Here is a 16,997-nt window from a genome sequence, read left to right as displayed (position 1 = left end):
GTCTTGTTTCGATGTCAACATTTAATGTGAAATGCTCCTTTATAAAGAAGGCGTCGTTGAAGTGAAGTGCGGTGCACAGCGCCGCCGTGTGGCTGTCCTAGCGCACTGCGGGCCGGTATGAGGTTTCCGGTGTTATGGCGACCGCCGGCGACTCCGACGCTCCAGCCTGCCCGCGCCAGTGTGGAGAGTAGCGGGCTGCGCTCTCAGGTAAACTGTCCGCGCCCTCACTAGCACCAGCCTCATTCGGACGGACAGTGCTACAGACTCACGAATGTGTTGAACGTTGTTTCCTCGTCTGGTTTCTTTTGCTCCACGTCGGTGCGGGTGGATTTAAAAAAAACAAAACAAGAGGGGCTCGCGCTTTTTGCGAACAACTTAACGCTGCGTGTTAGCAAAGCAGCCACACATTTCACGCATTAGCATCTAATGATGGACGCTGTCCTTCACACCTCTCGGGAAGGAGAGGGAGTAGGTAATGCGCTATTACCCCCGCCTCTCTCCGCCACGACCATCGGTCTGTGCGGTCACCGGGAGTCCGTCGGTCGGTTGTGGCGCGCGAGCTAGCCACGTCTGATAAGACGCGCCAAGACGCGGTGAAGCTAGTTGGCGGGGCTAACGTGAAACCGTCTTTCTTCTCCGAGATCCCGCGGCGACGAACTACACGAATGCAACGCCAAGGGGACATTATTAAACTGCGGATGGTTTAGTCACAATCACGCCAGACAGAGGATTTTGCTGAAGCTCATCGAACGTGTCGCTCCACCGCTGGACTAGTTCCCGGATGGAGATGAGCGAGAGAGAGAGAGAGAGAGAGAGACGCACGGAGGGCCTTCACGCCCCCTTCACCGAGTTAACTGTTGCTTAACTTCCCCTTGAATTTAATTTGGACCAACGTTTCAAACCTGCAGACGAGACTAGTTCATAAGTCCCTTATGTCCCGCTGCGTCAGCTCCTTCGGATGTGAAAAGGATTTGTTCTGCAGCACACTGTGGCTGCAAGCGTCAGCAAGGGCCCCACTGATTTTGAGGAGTGTAAACGATGTTCTTGGTTCTCGTCTGGGTAAGGAGATGGAAAAGCTTGGATCGTGGAAATATGACTGTTGAGAAAATATCGACATGGGGCCGTGGCGGTCACATCACCACCAGCCAGTAGTGGGTTTAATTTGGCCCCCATGGCCCCTCCTGTGTCCGTCATGACTGCTCAGACAACAGTCGGGGGAAAAAAAAGGGTCGGTGATACAGTACTTCCTGCAACAGGACATTTCCTCGCGTGGGCCCCGGGGCTGTGTCATCCACACTTCTGGCATATGTGGTGTTAGGCTTTCGACCAAGATTGCAAGCGTGCGAGTCTCGAGTCTGTCTCTCTCATCTCATTCCACAGGGGGCCCCGTGAAGGCAGGCGGCCGTCCCATGCCTGTGCAATTCTGACTATGCTGCTCTCGGTGGCGCTGGGCATAGTTTTCTCCTGCACTGCGGTCGCCACTGAGAGAGCCGCGGACGCCAACCGCGGAGCGCCAGCGCCGCTCCTCAACTACAGCTGGATCTCCCTGCCGCCGGAGCACATACCCTACTTCCTCCACAACAACAAGAGGGTCGCCAAGCGGTGTCGTCGGGACCCACTCTGCCCTTTTAAAGTAAGATGTGGACTCTTATCGGTGTTTGACTGTTTTGGTATTTTCTTTTTCTTCGGGGTGGATTTTGCTAGAATAACCACATGGGATTTGTTGTTGAAGTGTATCATCTGATAGTGCTGGAGGCACATTGTTTAATGCAGATTGCACTCAGTTTTGAATGATGTAATTTCTGTTCAGTGATGGAAAAGTAAATGGACACCGCTCCCCTGTAAGTAGCAAGAAGACACAAAAGATTGTCTCAGCCCTTTGGTTGTGGTGTCTCCGTCTCCGATGCTCCATAAAGGATGAATTAGAAAAGAAAGATGACGAGATGAGTGTCTCCATGTTTTTTTCTTATTTTAAAACAAATTATTTTTTGTCTGTAACAGTTGACCATCCTTTACCTTGTTTAAAAAGAAACCGATTGTTGAGGGAATTTTGCTGAGTTTACTTTTTGTTATTTATTTTATGACCTGTGTTACAACCAAATCATCTTAGTCAGATCAATACATTGATTAACAATTAAAAAAAAAAGTATTTTGATGTCTATATTCACACAGATTTTTCTATAGTTTGAATGGATTTTAATAATCAATACCTCTCTCTATCTCCCTATCTCTCCCTCTCTCTCACACACACTCACACACACACAACAGGATGCACCGCTGGGTTTGTTTGCCTGTTGGGGTTATGAGAAGAGCTGCGATCCAGGGATGCGGTTCAGTTATCCAGTCTGCACCAGAGCGGACTCCGGATGGTACTGCCACTCACATCACATAAAATTATAACACCATCATGTTCTCACTTTTTCCTTCTCTTTGTATAACGCTATACAGTTCACATAATTCACCCTCCACATTTCGCACTGCAGCCGTCCCTGATGTGTCAGATGCTCAGTAGTCTCAAATATCACAAGTAACATCACTCTTTTATTCATAGTTGTCGAATATACCGACCCGCTGCCTCCCATTTTTTTCTGAATTAAAAGAGCACTAATTCACAGCATGCATCAGTGATGGCCCGTTTTGGTTTTGGCTTTGCTGATCTGCCCCTAAATCTCTGATCTGTTAGGGCTCGTTCACTGGAGGCTGCCCAGGAGCTTTTCTGGAAGCAGGCGGATTTTGGCTACGTCAAAGAGCGACTTTCTGAGCTCAAAACACTCTGCAAGGCCAGCAAGCCGGTTAGTCTGCTCATTTCCTTAGTTCCCACAGGCCTACTGAGTAGACAGGAAGAAACAACAGGTAGAAAGAGACGCAGTGCTCAACAGTCCACAGACAATAGGCCTCATTGTCTGTGAACATGACTCACAGTTCAAAAGCAGTAGTATAAAGAGAGCACAGTATAGAGACTGCACTCACAATCTCCAAAGTTTATTAATATTTCTTTAACATTCCCAGGGGGACTCCTCACTGAGATGCAGTAGCCACACTAGATTCTGTAAGGCAACTAACCTTTATCTGGACTTGCGGAGGCCGAGCAGAAGTCATGAGAGGTCAGTCATGTATCCTTAAAAGAAGCTTTACACCGATACTGATGAGAGCGGGCCTTTAAACTCATCGTCGCTCATGCTGCAGATACAAGGAGGACTTCATTCAGAAGGGGGAGATCGGTGGTCACTGCAGACTGAACAAGCGAGCGCTTGCTGCTGAGGGAGAGCACAAGAGCCCCTTGCAATCTTGGTGAGGCCGGACACACACATACACACACTCAGGCTACGTCCATACTACAAAGTTTTTGTTTTGAAATGGCTTTCTTAAGCACACATGGTTGTGACTGCATTATCGTTTCCAAATGCCCCGTAGTTTTCTAACTAGAATGGGAGGAGCAGTTTTTTCAAACTTCTCAGTTTTAGTCACTAAGAAACTCCATAAGTAGTGCGGATGGCGGGTGTAGACATAGCACCAGTGGTGTGTTTTAAACAAATTGAAAAAAAATTGCAGAAAATGTGTCTATGGTGTATAAAAGAGGTCAAAAGTAAGTTCCCTGACCGGGAATCGAACCCGGGCCGCGGCGGTGAGAGCGCCGAATCCTAACCACTAGACCACCAGGGACATGTTTGTGTTAGTTTATGAACAATTTTTTTTTTCATTTTCCATAGGTCACACGAGTTCTGAGACCTGTCTTCAAATAGATGTACAAAAAGACCTGGTTTCAGCCTGACTGTTCAAGTCTGACATTGTTGATTCCCATAGTTTTGTCTTTTTGAAAAAACTAAAGAACTAAAGAAATTAGCACCCATTGACATTTCAAAAATATCAAATAAAAAGCTGGAGCAGCGACCTGCTTTTAAAATATAAAACAGAACTAATGATCTCACTCTTCACCCTGTTGATACGCAGTAAATACAGGAGAGGTTCAGTAAAAATTGTGACCCATAGACTCACATGTTCATGTAACTTCCTTCAAATATTTCTGCAAAGTTGTTTTATTATATAGTGTCTCAAGTCACAGTCGTCACTGTGATCATATATCTGAAGGGAGTGAAAAACACATTGCTCCACGTGCTTCCTAAAGCAGTGGCTAAAGGAACGGGAACTGATCGGGCCAGAAATGCAAGAATGTCGGGGGAGGAGTTTCGTGGCTTTGTTCCAATTCAGACCTGCTAACATAGCAGCGGGCCAGTGGCGCAATGGATAACGCGTCTGACTACGGATCAGAAGATTCTAGGTTCGACTCCTGGCTGGCTCGTGTATCATTTTCCGTTATCTGTATAATGAATTACAGGACAGTCAGTACTGTAGTCCTGTACAGTGTGAGCAAATCTCACAGTATATGTTAAACACTACTCCAATCTTCCTCCTCTATTCTAACATTCTACCAAAGACATCACTGCGAACTTAGTTTACAGGGAAAATTTGAACATACTTCATACTTATTCTTTATTATTTTATGCCAGATATATTTTTGGAGAATGACATTTTTTTTTGTTCTTTGTGGGTCTTTCAGCTCATTCATGTCAGTGTCACTGCTGGGTTTTCGGGGTTATCAGTGAGTCAGACATTTCCCACACCTACACATTGGAGCTTTAGAATAAATTAAATCACCGATGCAAGCCACCTGGCTGTAAATGATAAAGGGTTGTAAAGCTTTGTTTTTTTAATTTCAAGGTTTAATACAGGATTTTTACAGCATTTTGATTATACTTGATTTGATTTGATTTGATTTATTGGGATCTCCATTAGCTGGTAACTGGGGCCGTATCCAGTCCGCCCAACACTTGTGCATCTATAAATTGCAGTGCGTAATTACGTTAATATCACAATAACAAAACAATGATAACAAAAATGATAACAAAAATACAACAACATTAAAAACTCAACACAACGCAGGACCGTCATTGAGGTGATGTTCTGTTTTTTTTTTATAGGTATGCTGAACTTCAGACATACACAGAGCTGGACTTTCATCCCATAGAGGACGGACACTGTGACATCATCATCGAAAAACCCACTGTTTTTATGAAACTGGATGCTGGTAAGTAACAAAGATTTACGTGACTCAGTTAAAAATACTGAGCCTGTAACCTTACCTGTGAGCAGTTAACTTGTTTGAGGCTGGATTAGGAAGGACATTTTTCATGTTATGTTATAGTAATTACTAGTTAATTATTCTCTAAACATCCCAATGACAGTTCCCTCATTTTCCATTTTCAGTTATGACATGACGACAATAATAACTATGTTGTTTTTTAAACAGGGGTGAACATGTACCACCACTTCTGTGACTTTGTCAACCTCTACATCTCCCAGCACATTAACAACTCCTTCAGCGCAGATATCAACATCGTCATGTGGGACACGGTGGGTTGTTATTAAATTAATGTAGCTGATCAAATCGAAGGGGAATGTTCCCTGCTATTACAGCTGGAAATTACAGCGACTCATGAACGACTTACTCGTTCGCCGCGTTTTATGTCACGCCGGCAGGCTGATGCAGAAGAAGATTGATGTGTAAGTTGCTCATGTCACATCTTTATTTATCTGTCAAAGTTATAGCACAAGGCAGGATGTTCCATGTGGTCTGCCCACGGTGAATTAGTGAATACCTCTTCTAGCTAATTAATAAATTTATATTTATACGATTAAATCCTCAGGCTGGGCTCATTATATAGGGGTTTACATTTTGCTCTCGGATCACAGCACAAGTTTGAAAGATTCTGATGCATAATACACTACATTGTTTTGACAGACAGAGTGAAACATTTTTTGCTTTCTCTCTCTCTCGTCTGATGTTACTGTCTAGAGTAAAAAAAAACATAAGGAAAGGGCTGCAGCCAAGCAAGAAAGCCAAACACTAGTTTGGCTGCAGTTTACTATGCACACAGCTTTCTGCAGGACAAGTCAGTGGCATGTTGGCAAGTGCCTGATGAAGACATCAAGGGGGAAACACCAGTTGAAAAACAGAATGATTTATGGGCGGCCCTATCCGGCCCATTGTTCCCCCACCATGCACAGAGGTGAAGAGGAAAAGGGAAAGCGAGAAAAAGAAGAGGGAGGGTGACAGAACTGACAGGGAGAAGGAAATCTGTGACCTTTCTTCAGAGACTACACACTGCAAACCAAACAGGCTCAGGCTGTCAGATAATAGTGTGCTTACAGGCTACGTTTAAAACTAAAGCCTCAGAAAAATACAGCCAGCGGAATTTGAAAACAGATGAGTGACTCCCAGCTCTGCTCGAGGATCTAGTTGTTTTTAATTTTATCGCCATGTTTGTCATTTCAGTTGTTACATCTATTCGATCAACATTTGTTCCCTTCTTTTTTATGTCTTTTCCCAGAGTTTTTATGGTTATGGGGATTTGTTCGGTGAAACGTGGAAGGCCTTCTCAGACTATGACATCATCCACCTGAAGACCTATGACTCGAAAAGAGTAGGTATACTGTCGCCTCTGTGTGGCCTTTGTCAAGGGTCGTACAAACGGGGTAGATCCCAAAACTCTCACAGGTGCTGGATCAAAAAAAATCACACTGAAGGGAAGAATCAGACAAAAGATCCACACACTATTAATACACAAAAGCACTGTACACCCATATGCACTTTGATTAGTCTTCGTTTTGCCCTATGAACCAAATCTCAAAAATATACGTGTCCCGCTGAAACTGCTCATCAGCTTCCTCCACTAGTCTTTCGACTTGTCTTTCTGCAAACCTCCTGAAACCTGAGAATTCTAACAATGGCTCCAGCAATATTAATAGAGCAGTGTTTCAATATAACAGGATCCTCATCAGGCTTTTTTCAAATCAGGGCAATGTATAGACACAAACACATTCAACACTCGGGTGCCCGAGAAGGGACAGAGAGGAGAAGGGCACAACTAACTAGAAGACACCTGGATCGATATTATACAGTCAAAACCAAAGTCATTAATCACATAGATTATCATAAAAGAATTATCTTAAAACTACTATATAGAAAAATAGAAAACATTAATATATTATGTGCCTCAGCTTTTAAAGGAATGTAGGCAAGTTGAACTTAAAACCTAAAAACTGTCCGGAATTGATATCGATACTCAAAAAAGACAACAGGAAGAGAAAGAAAACCGAGGTTGCACAGGCGGTCACAAGTTTTCATACCTTATTGGCAGAGACATTGTCATTTTCGTAAAGTGATCTGTAAAAGTAAAACCTTATCTGTCAATCATACTGAATATAAAACCCCCTTAAGTGGCAGATCGTGAAGGGGTGAAAACATGGAACGCCTCGTTGTTGATGTCTCCTCCTCTGGACGTTTTCCCTTGTTGGACCACCTTGTATCTCAGTGTAGAAGGATTGGGTTTGAATGGGTTGAATGAAGAGTCATGGGCTTCGTTTGTCGTTAGTATTTATGCTACTTCGATGTTCTGTTCAGTCTTGAGACAGGGTGATATGTTTCCAATGTTAGCGAAGTCACAACGACGTTCCATCATGTTTTAATCTTACAAGCAGTGATGCCCTTAGTTTAATAATTTTAGCAGTAACAATGGTGAATGATTTCTTCATTGATCTATTACATTTTTGTCCATAGGTGTGTTTCAAAGATGCCTTCTTCTCCCTCCTACCAAGAATGAGATATGGCCTCTTTTACAACACGCCTCTCGTAAGTTCCCCCCCTCACGTATGTTTGTACTATTTGGACCAATCGTTGTGTCCCGATCTTTCAGTGTTTGCCGTGTTTGTGTCTTCATTCGTGTTTTTGTTTTTTTATCTTGGATTTTGTGATGAATTCATGCACAAAGATAGTTTCGTCATAAACATGCAGTTCAGATCAAATATTTATATGATTTATTCAAAAGCTCCACAAGTGGCCCGTGTCATTTAAATGATAATTCCGGCGGAGATTACTGTAAAGATGATATCATGTAAATATGTGTTGTCCTGTGGTTGCCATCTTGATGTGTGAAATATTGCCATGTCAGCCTCAAGCTGATGCTTTTGATTGCCCCTGCCGCACATGTCATGTTTATATTCATGTGCTTACATTCACAGCTGCAGTGACGCAGTGTGAGTGAGAAAAACCTCAGACTTGAGTAAAGCACAGCCTCATATGATATTCATTCCAGGGAGATTAGGAAAACATGTTGACAATTGTCATATTCCCAGTGCATTATATATTTTTCACCCCAGTCCAATGCGGTCATGCACTAGTGTGTCTAGATCCAATTTCCCTTCAATTTATTTCAAATCAGAGAGCATATTTTCTATAAATAAAACAAATTTTGTTCATCTTTTTGCATGACTATACAACCTATACCAAAAAGTAATCTTTTAAACATGATATTTCAAATTGAATGGTTGACAAAATTGCCTGTGTAACTGACATGATCACACTGTCTGTTTTGTGCTGGTGACAGATCTCAGACTGCTACAGCGAGGGGATGTTCAGGGCTTTCTCCCAGCATGTCCTCCATCGGCTGGACATCCCACAAGATGGGCCAAAGGTAGGAAGAACATCTTTTAGGAAAAAAAACAATACACATCTGTTAACGTCCATGTATGAATGTCAGGACATTCAGTATGCCATTTAAACCCTTTGATATTAATCCCAAAGTTCATGTAAGATGAAAATGGCCAAACAACTGTACAAAACCATGTGATCTTGATGCGGGAGCTCTTGCCAAAAAGAGAAGGTCCCTGGTGGTCTAGTGGTTAGGATTCGGCGCTCTCACCGCCGCGGCCCGGGTTCGATTCCCGGTCAGGGAACACCTTTTAAAGTTAATGCGTTCGTTTTTATTTGTTTATGTTTCAGTATATTCCAAGAAAATGCCTGCTTGGATTAAAAAAACCAGCAGAAAATAAGATGCTTTGTCACATTGCACACAAACTGAGAGTGACAGCACAATGTTATGTGAAAACACCAAAAACCTGAGCACGACACCATCAGTGACGGCTCGGCGATTGCTGACTTGGTGTCCTTTAACACGTGTACCAAAATAGCGTGAGTGAAAGGAACAACTGGCACAGAGTGTTCACAAGCAAATCCAGGCTGTGAGTTGTTCTCTGCAGTAGGTCTCATGTTGATTCTCTGCAACTTCAAATCACTGCATTTTTTTAAAAACGGTAACAGCAGTAACACAGTTGTGCTTTGTGGCTAATTAATTTAAGATCTCTTATGAACGTTCATCCACAAATGGCTCTGCTGTTGCCTCACTGGCAATATCTTCACCTCTAGTGGTCAGCGTTTGATGCGCTCACTGCTGTCCCCTGGGATCGATTCCCAGTCAGGGAACTAACTGTTTTTTTCCCACATTTTTGTTTCCTGTCCATGTAGTAGTTTGAACAGCTGCGAATGCAGCCAGTAGCTGTGTCCCAGTGTGTGAAGAAGAAGGTTTTGCACCACTCTTCCCTGGACCTCTAGTGTTTTCAAGTCTGCCTATATTAAGTCTTAAAGCCTTGATCAGCCTTTAAAGTGTTTGTTTAGTCATTGTCGTTACATTGTCAACTGAATATAAGAGGATATTAAAACTTGGCACTAGGAATGACAACAACCTGTGTTGTGTTTTTAAAACAACCAATAATGCAGGACCATATGCAGGACCATAAAAGCCCTATAGTAACACTTGTACCTGCTCCATTTGAAAAGAAAACTATTGTAATGAATTATCTTGTAATTGTCTGCTCCTGAAGTTTGAGTGAACCCCCATTTTCTAAACCCAAGTTTCATAAAAAAAAAAAAGCAGTCTTATATTAGTGCCTTTCTGTTCAGACTCTCAGCATAGTTTCTTTTAGGTTCATTCGGTTTAGGTGCTGCACCTAAGTCTTATAATGGTTGGGAAAAACCCATCCTATATCTACACCTCTCCGACATTTGTCACAGGAGTTGTATGATCCCAGGTTCGACTGTATCTTCAAGACCTGTAAGCCCCTGATAACTTCTTCCTTCCTGCGGAGCGGCTCATTGGGAATTCATGGCTTTCACTGGACATATGCTAAGAGGCTTTCAGTGAGACACAGGGCCGCTGGCGATAGCGGATACTGAATGAGGTGTCTTCTCGGCCCTGACCCTTTCCCCGGCTCCTCCTTTCATCCCCCAGATTAATGGCACAGCCGGAGACTCGCACCGCTGCCCTCGTCCATTGTGTTCTATTCATACACCTTCAACGCCCCCCCCCCCCCCCTTTGCTCAGAATGGCATCTTTTAAAAAAAATACTTTTAAAATCATTTAAGAGTTGAGCAGTAGAAATTAGATCTGTTCTGAATACATAAATGCCCACTGCTTGTAGTTAAGGTTGATATATTATGTGCAGGTCGTATGTTGCTGTGAGTTTCATTACTGCGACTAAATGATAGTCATTAAATGTCCCCATATGTTAGTGTTGACGCCTCAAAGTGAAATACTCTTTCAGAACACAAGGTGGCAGTAGTAGAATATAGAAAAGAAACATCTCCATACTGTCCGTATAAACTAAGAAGAGCACATCAGAGTTTCCACAAAAAAAATCCCTTTTTATATGTGATTTCTGCAGATTTTTTATCAGTTCTTTTTGCACTTTAGAGACACATTTGAAGAAGAAGGCATTAGATTATTCTGAATGAACATTATGTTTTCCCAGCCGCCCGTCTATTCTGTCCTTGGCTGATTGATTATTGGGCGTATCTCTTTTTTCTCAGGAGGGGCGTGTTCGTGTCACCCTGCTGGCACGCAGCACAGAATACAGAAGGATATTAAACCAAGTGGAGGTGAGCGCAGCACCACCTTCCCACCCTCCCTCTTTCTTACTCGCACTTCTCCCTCCTTCCTGCTCTACCACCTGTCCTCCTTTTCCTTTCTTCTGTCCTTCTCTTTCCCCCCGTTTATCTTGTTCCCTTCCCCTCACTTCGTACAACTCTCCCATGCCCTCAGCCCCTCCTCCCCAACATTGATTTACTGCCTGCCTCCGTTAAGTGCCTATTTAAAATCTTATTTGCTATAAACAGTTCGAGTAAAAAAAAAAAAGGCCTGTGATTTATGTGGGCGCTGTCCGTATTTGTTTGCTCTCTCATTGATCCGACAACACGTCCCTCTGTTGTTGTTACAGCTGGTAAATGCCCTCAAGACGGTGCCTTTACTGGAGGTCAATGTGGTGGACTACAAATACAAGTGAGTTATAGACACACTCGCCACATAACTACGGGAGCCGTTCAGTGCTGCTCTACGCTGGTCACGGGCGTGACACAGTGCTGCATGAGAATGAGGAAGGTGTTTAGCTCTTTTATATTTATGTAATATGACGGTGTTAGCACAGTGAAGATGTTTGACGCGTGGCTCCCTGTCTGTCTTTCAGGGATGTTCCCTTCCTGGAGCAGCTGAGGATCACCCACAACTCTGACATTTTCATAGGGATGCACGGGGCAGGTCTCACACACCTCCTCTTCCTCCCAGACTGGGCTGTCATCTTTGAGCTGTGAGTGACACCTCTTGTATGCATTTGTGTGTTCTGGTGCGCGGGCGCGCTAGTGTGTGTGAGAGAGGGGGGTGGAGATGGAGAGAAAACACAGACAGGGGAGCAGAGAGAGCGATGGGTTTGGCTACCCAAAGTACCCCTCAGCCACTCGGTGTTTGACTGTGAAATAATGCCTAATTAACCAGGCATTCATCACACCTGGCCTCCCTGGGTACAGCAACTGATTGCAGTGTGTGTGTGTGTGTGTGTGTGTGTGTGTGTGTGTGTGTGTGTGTGTGTGTGTGTGTGTGTGTGTGTGTGTGTGTGTGTGAGAGAGAGACAGAGAGAGGTTTTGGGAGTTTTTTTGTATGCATTTTGGTGAGTGACAGAGCGAGAACCGCAGCGTGCATACAGTGAGAGAGTGAGAGAGAGAGAGCAAGAAGAGAGTGAAAGTGAGGCAGGCCGAGGAGAGAGAGAGAGAGATAAAGTGCCTGCATCTGTCCCTCCCAGATATAATTGTCAGGATGAGAGCTGCTATCGAGATTTGGCTCGGCTGCGGGGCATTCGATACGTGACTTGGCAGAAAATGGACAAAGTGGTCCCACAGGACAAGGTAGGGGAAACTCCCGGACCAGCGATCAGCTCCTCGGCATGAGCTTTTTTTCTCAATTCACAAGAACACACACACACACACACACACACACACACACACACACTCACTCACTTGTATCCCCGTTCACATGCTTAATTATGTGCAATTAGAGACACAGCATAACAAATGTACAGGCTTAATTTCTCACTTGTGTTTGGTGTTGTCTGTGTGTCAGCTGAGGGGACACATAGACAACACACACACAACACACAACAAACACTTCTCTGCTGCCGCGTTGTGTTGCCTCCCCATTGCTTTTATGTGCATTAACTGAATAAACTCTCCTCTCTCACCCCTCGCAGGGTCACCATCCCACCCTCGGGGACCATCCCAAGTTTACCAACTACTCTTTTGATGTGGGTGAGTTCATGCGGCTCGTGCTGGAGGCGGTCGACGACGTAACACATCATCCCAAATGGCCAAGCCGAGCCCCTCGCGATGAACTGTAGAGTCTCTTGTGAGTTCAGAGGATACAAACATCTGGCTGCTGAAGGACTCTGAATACGATCCTGCCTTTTTGGTATGATGAACAGACATCTAGATACTGGCAGTGTAACTTCATTTGTTCTTCTTTTTGTGTTGTTTTTGAGTTACCACGGTCACCAGTGGTCTGAACATTTATCTCCCCCTGTCCACTGCTTTGATAAGGCCTGATGAGTGAAGGCAGCATGGCGGACATCGTGGGTTGGAATGGATTTCATCGGCTCTATTAGTGTCAAATCAGTCGAAGGACGAGGCGCGTGCGGCCGCAGCATCTGGAGAGTGATGAGACGTGTCCTATGTTTCTTCATTACCTCCACTGCGACGACTTCATTCCACGCTGGCAAAGTTGGCTGACGAGCAGCTGTTACAGCGTCCCGTCACACGCGGCATCGTGTCATTTTCGATCAGCGTCACCTCGATGCACGTCCTCCTCAAGAGTTGTTGACAATCACGCCAAGAGTTTCTGATCAAATCCGCCGCTGAAATATACAGTACGCTGTGATGTGTTGTGTTCACATGCTGGATTTTTCCACATTTGCTGTAGTTGCAAACTTAGATTTTTAGATTGTCGCGTTGAAATCGTGGTGCTTGAAGTGATGCTCATGAACTAAAAAAAAAAAAAACGCAGGTAAAAAGAAAGTGACAGAAGGTAAGTGAGACACTCCTTCTGCTGTTTTTTTCTGTTGTATCAGTATTTGTGTTATTTGTACTCGGGAGTACATTAATACTTTTAAACACTTTAATAGGAAGTATTCTGAAACATACATCAAAGTATTTGCTATCTTCTGTCAGCCGAATATCTAAACTATCTGATATCCAACCTTTTTACTATTCAGTCTTTAAAGTTTACATGGTTTTTCTTTCACATTTTGTCACAATTATAATTTAAAGAATGTGCCTTAGGATTGATGATGCGCCCTTTTGACACTAATGTCTGTTTTATTTAAAGTTCCTCAGTGTGGTCGAATGACGAGGCTGCGGTTGCCAGTTGTTACCTTCCCTACAGCCTTTTTTAAGCGCTGTGATTTTTTATATTTTACAGTGAATGTGTCTGGAGGAGAACAAGCACAATTTGCATGCAATCTGGTGCAATGCACAAGAGCATTGGGGAGATCAGAAGATCATTTTCGTGTTTCTTCGCCTCTCCGCGAGCTCGATGTTTTATTTATCGACTAAACCAAGTTGAACTGAGTCAGACCTTTTTCGGCCGGGGCTCTACTAGTCTTGTGGGTGATTTCATATTCCAAAGCCGTGTAACATTTTGAAATAAATAATTCTTAAAAAATGCTGAAGTATGTCTTCTGTCCCGATGGCCACGTTAGACATTAGAGATTTAATTCAGCTTAATTTAATCAATCATCGTTTGATGTCCGACCTTGGGGGGGGGGAGACTCTTTCCAGTTCCTGCTGATGCCAGACAGCTCTTTGCGGCCGGTTTCATTATTTTAGTAAGTTCAGGTCTGAGGAGGAAAAGGGCCCTTCGCTAAAGGGCACTGGTTCAGTTTTTACTGTCACCATAATAAATCTGGATGGCCTCGAAAACGATCCGAGTAGTCAGTGGCGCGTCGTTGCCACACGGGGGCAGTGCAACACCACACATGAGGCCGAACCCTCCGCCTGCGCTGAGCGATCGTCCCTGACAGACTCGCTTTAGCAGGTTGGAGATTCAGAAGGACTCGTGCACAAATATATCCACCGGGTCACAAGAGGGCGGCGTTAAAGTGTGTTTGCTTTTAATATCGCAGGTCCGGTGCCAGCAGCCGTGCTCCTGCCTGCGCGCGTTTCTGCGGATGTTGTGTCTGAACTTTCGGGAGTATTGACAAGACACCGGGCCCGTCTGGGGTGGACACTATTTATGGCCCTGCTCGGGTTACCGACGGTGACCTCGTAAAGAAATGAAGAATCTCTCTGCAGGGGGGGGGCATCAAAAGCAGAGGAACCGAGATGTCGCTTCTCATTAACCTCCGTGGCGGTGCCAGATCGATTACCCCAAGTCCTGTTTCTTTATAGCGCAAAGCCTGGCTGCTGAGCGCATTCCAAGATGAAGCGCGCGAATGGCAGAAAGGACATCATAATCATCACCACCATCCTCATCGTCCAGCCCCACCTTTTGACGTCAAGTCTGACGCGTGACCGAAAACAGTTCACAAAGCCACCCCTCCTCTGTCTGCTGGGGTCGTCCTGCGCCCAGGACCTTCGTGACCTTGTACCTGCGTCATCGGCCGTCGGGGCGCAGCGTGTGCGCGCACGTGTGCTCGGCGTTCTGTCCGTACGGGCCCCACGTCCACTGCCTCGGGCCTCGGTCAGGGTGTACGCCGCCCGTAGCTCCTCGGCAGCCCCTGTGACTGTGACTGTGCCGTAAGTAATGCTGTGTTTTCCTTTAGAGATGTTAAATGACTTATATCTGCTGCTGCTGCTGCGCCTTAATACAGGCCGTATGGTCTGGAAGAGAGAGAGAGAGAGAGAGAGAGAGAGAAAAAGGTCAGGACAGGAGATCTGTAATCCCACTGGAGATCCTATAACCCCCCCCCCCCCCCCATCTCTGATACTCTTGCCTTCCTCCCCGCGATGTATAACATGTATAACATGTCAGTTTTGCGCACAGATGGCACACTGGGACGGATACATGCTGCGAAACACGTTAGAAGCAACAACTTGAACTGTAATGCGAAGTACGGGGGGAGAGATCAAATTAAACAGCGTTCAACCTCACACTTTAAAAGTCCAGCAGCATCATGACGTGATCTGGCCCCCAGTGAGGAGAGGATGGACGAGATAAGTGCTACGGGGCCGTTGCATCCATTAGCTCCCTGGCTCGAAGGTAAAAGGCCTCCGGTCCACCGCGACACACGCGGCTCGAGCGCTGCTTGCCAGCGCAGACAGGATATATTATCTCCCCATCACTTACACTTCGCACACGGTCAAACTACTTTTGTCTGCTTCGTCTGAAAAACTGGATTGGCCACTCGACAGCGAAGGGAAAAGCCTGACGTTGACAGGTCAGCCCGCAGCTGGATTTCTATGGAGCGCGTCTGGCTCTGTCCATGGTGCTGAAACTAGGGAGATACACGTATATATCATTTTTGGGTTACTTGAGATTTTTTTAGATGACTCCTTTTCTCTTCACTCTCATATGCACATGGCAGCAAAACATAAGTCATAAGCGCTGGAGATTGCTCTATTTTGTTGTCATCACGTTCCTTTTATTATTTTTTTTGTGGGGGGGGGGGGGGGTGTTCATGCTGAGATGAGTTGAAAGGCACGTATCTTGAAACTACACCCCCCCCCCCCCAAAAAAAAGAAAATCCCCCCATGGAACTGACACGGGGGCCCACCGTGCGGCCCAGTACTGCAAGGCATGCAGGCAAGGAGGAGGAAGACATCTGAACGTATCGGATGCCCCTCACCTTGGGTCGTTAGCAGACATCGACCTCCTCTCAGTCCTAACGACTGCAAATACAGCGCAGAGCAATCAATCGCCATCAACACACTGGTGTGTGTATAGTCGAGGGATGGAATAATTGATAGGCCGCCTCCTCATGCGTAATGGAGAGGCGGGCATGTGATCAAATCCTGTTTAACATCCCCGTTGGTGTGTGTGTGTGTGTGTGTGTTGGGGGGCACAAGCGCAGAACCAAGTATTGTTCTCCACGTGTAGAAGCGAGGTGGCCGGTGTGACAGAGGTTACGCACCGTGTAGCACCTGTCAGTCGAGAGACATGCGGGCTAAGTTGCCCAAACAAGTCGGGAAAAGGTGTGTGCCATACCAATTTGGACAAAAGTCAATAAAACTTTCTAAGACCTTGTACCTCATCTATCTTACCTTTTTAACTTATATGAAGAATGTACCCGGTGTATATATGAATGACAATCCTACGGGGTGAACCCAAAATGAATTTCTGTATTTATATTTTGTCTATTTTTCTCCTTCTCGTTAAGATGATCTGCTGCACTTGCCACGTTTTCAGAAAGTTCATTGAAACAAAGCATTAAAAGTAGATGAGTCTTTCAAGATGAATTCTTTGCACTGGAAGAATTGCAGTCTACCCAGTCTCCCATACATGTCCAATTGTCCCCATCGTCGCCTCCGTAGTCTCTACTTGTAAACTGCATGACATCAGTGCGAAAGGGGGTGGGTGGGTGTGGGGGTGGGGGTATATTCTTGGGGAGCTGGTGAACTGGGCGGGCGCTGTTGCGCGTGTTCTGAATGGGGAAGACGGGCTCGCTTCGCGTTTCTTGTGTCCAATCGATCCCCGCTCGGGAGGAGCGACGGGAGCGCAACTATCGCTCCTACATCACTGAACCGGCAGCCTCTCTCCGGCGACCGTAACGCCTCCCTGTGACACTCGCGCTCAGGTTGATGAACTTGTGCGTGTGTGTGTGGAGTGTGTTGGGCGTTCGTCCAAAAA

General features: G+C 45.3%; 1 protein-coding gene and 3 non-coding genes across 8 annotated transcripts; 3 read left to right on the top strand and 1 right to left on the bottom strand.

Annotated features, from left to right (window-relative positions):
• The first annotated feature begins 99 nt into the window (after nt 1-99).
• Nucleotides 100-13,197, top strand: eogt (EGF domain-specific O-linked N-acetylglucosamine (GlcNAc) transferase). Of its 5 annotated transcripts, none has more exons than XM_035631114.2 (17): nt 100-207; nt 1,381-1,633; nt 2,269-2,369; nt 2,684-2,792; nt 3,010-3,104; nt 3,187-3,291; nt 4,559-4,600; nt 4,980-5,086; nt 5,309-5,412; nt 6,390-6,482; nt 7,619-7,690; nt 8,445-8,531; nt 10,703-10,771; nt 11,110-11,171; nt 11,356-11,475; nt 11,965-12,067; nt 12,409-13,197. In XM_035631114.2, the coding sequence occupies exons 2-17, from the start codon at nt 1,430-1,432 to the stop codon at nt 12,553-12,555; spliced, it is 1,620 nt and encodes a 539-aa protein (XP_035487007.2). In that variant the 5' UTR covers nt 100-207; nt 1,381-1,429; the 3' UTR covers nt 12,556-13,197. The 5 variants fall into 5 exon arrangements, 4 of the variants coding, with proteins under 4 accessions (XP_035487007.2, XP_035487008.2, XP_047188577.1 ...); XM_035631115.2 differs by lacking the exon at nt 100-207 and adding an exon at nt 282-1,059; XR_007030841.1 differs by lacking the exon at nt 100-207 and having other exon boundaries at nt 1,097-1,633; nt 12,409-12,626; nt 12,755-13,197.
• trnae-cuc lies at nt 3,592-3,663 on the bottom strand. Its single transcript has one exon. It is a non-coding gene; the product is annotated as a tRNA-Glu (tRNA).
• trnar-acg lies at nt 4,228-4,300 on the top strand. The gene has a single exon. It is a non-coding gene; the product is annotated as a tRNA-Arg (tRNA).
• On the top strand, nt 8,722-8,793 carry trnae-cuc. The gene has a single exon. It is a non-coding gene; the product is annotated as a tRNA-Glu (tRNA).
• Nucleotides 13,198-16,997: the final 3,800 nt, after the last annotated feature.

Source organism: Scophthalmus maximus, chromosome 6 (assembly GCF_022379125.1).
Source record: "Scophthalmus maximus strain ysfricsl-2021 chromosome 6, ASM2237912v1, whole genome shotgun sequence".
Taxonomy (NCBI): Eukaryota; Metazoa; Chordata; class Actinopteri; order Pleuronectiformes; family Scophthalmidae; genus Scophthalmus; species Scophthalmus maximus.
The sequence above is the reverse complement of the archived record's forward strand: the minus strand, read 5'-3'. Positions and strand labels throughout refer to the sequence as shown.

Bases quoted from the DNA above. Each gene is read 5' to 3' on its own strand.
- eogt (XM_035631114.2), top strand. From the start codon at position 1,430: ATGCTGCTCTCGGTGGCGCTGGGCATAGTTTTCTCCTGCACTGCGGTC. The intron at 3,292-4,558 runs GTGAGGCCGGAC...TGGGTCTTTCAG, and splicing joins AAGAGCCCCTTGCAATCTTG to CTCATTCATGTCAGTGTCAC. The intron at 11,476-11,964 runs GTGAGTGACACC...TGTCCCTCCCAG, and splicing joins TGGGCTGTCATCTTTGAGCT to ATATAATTGTCAGGATGAGA.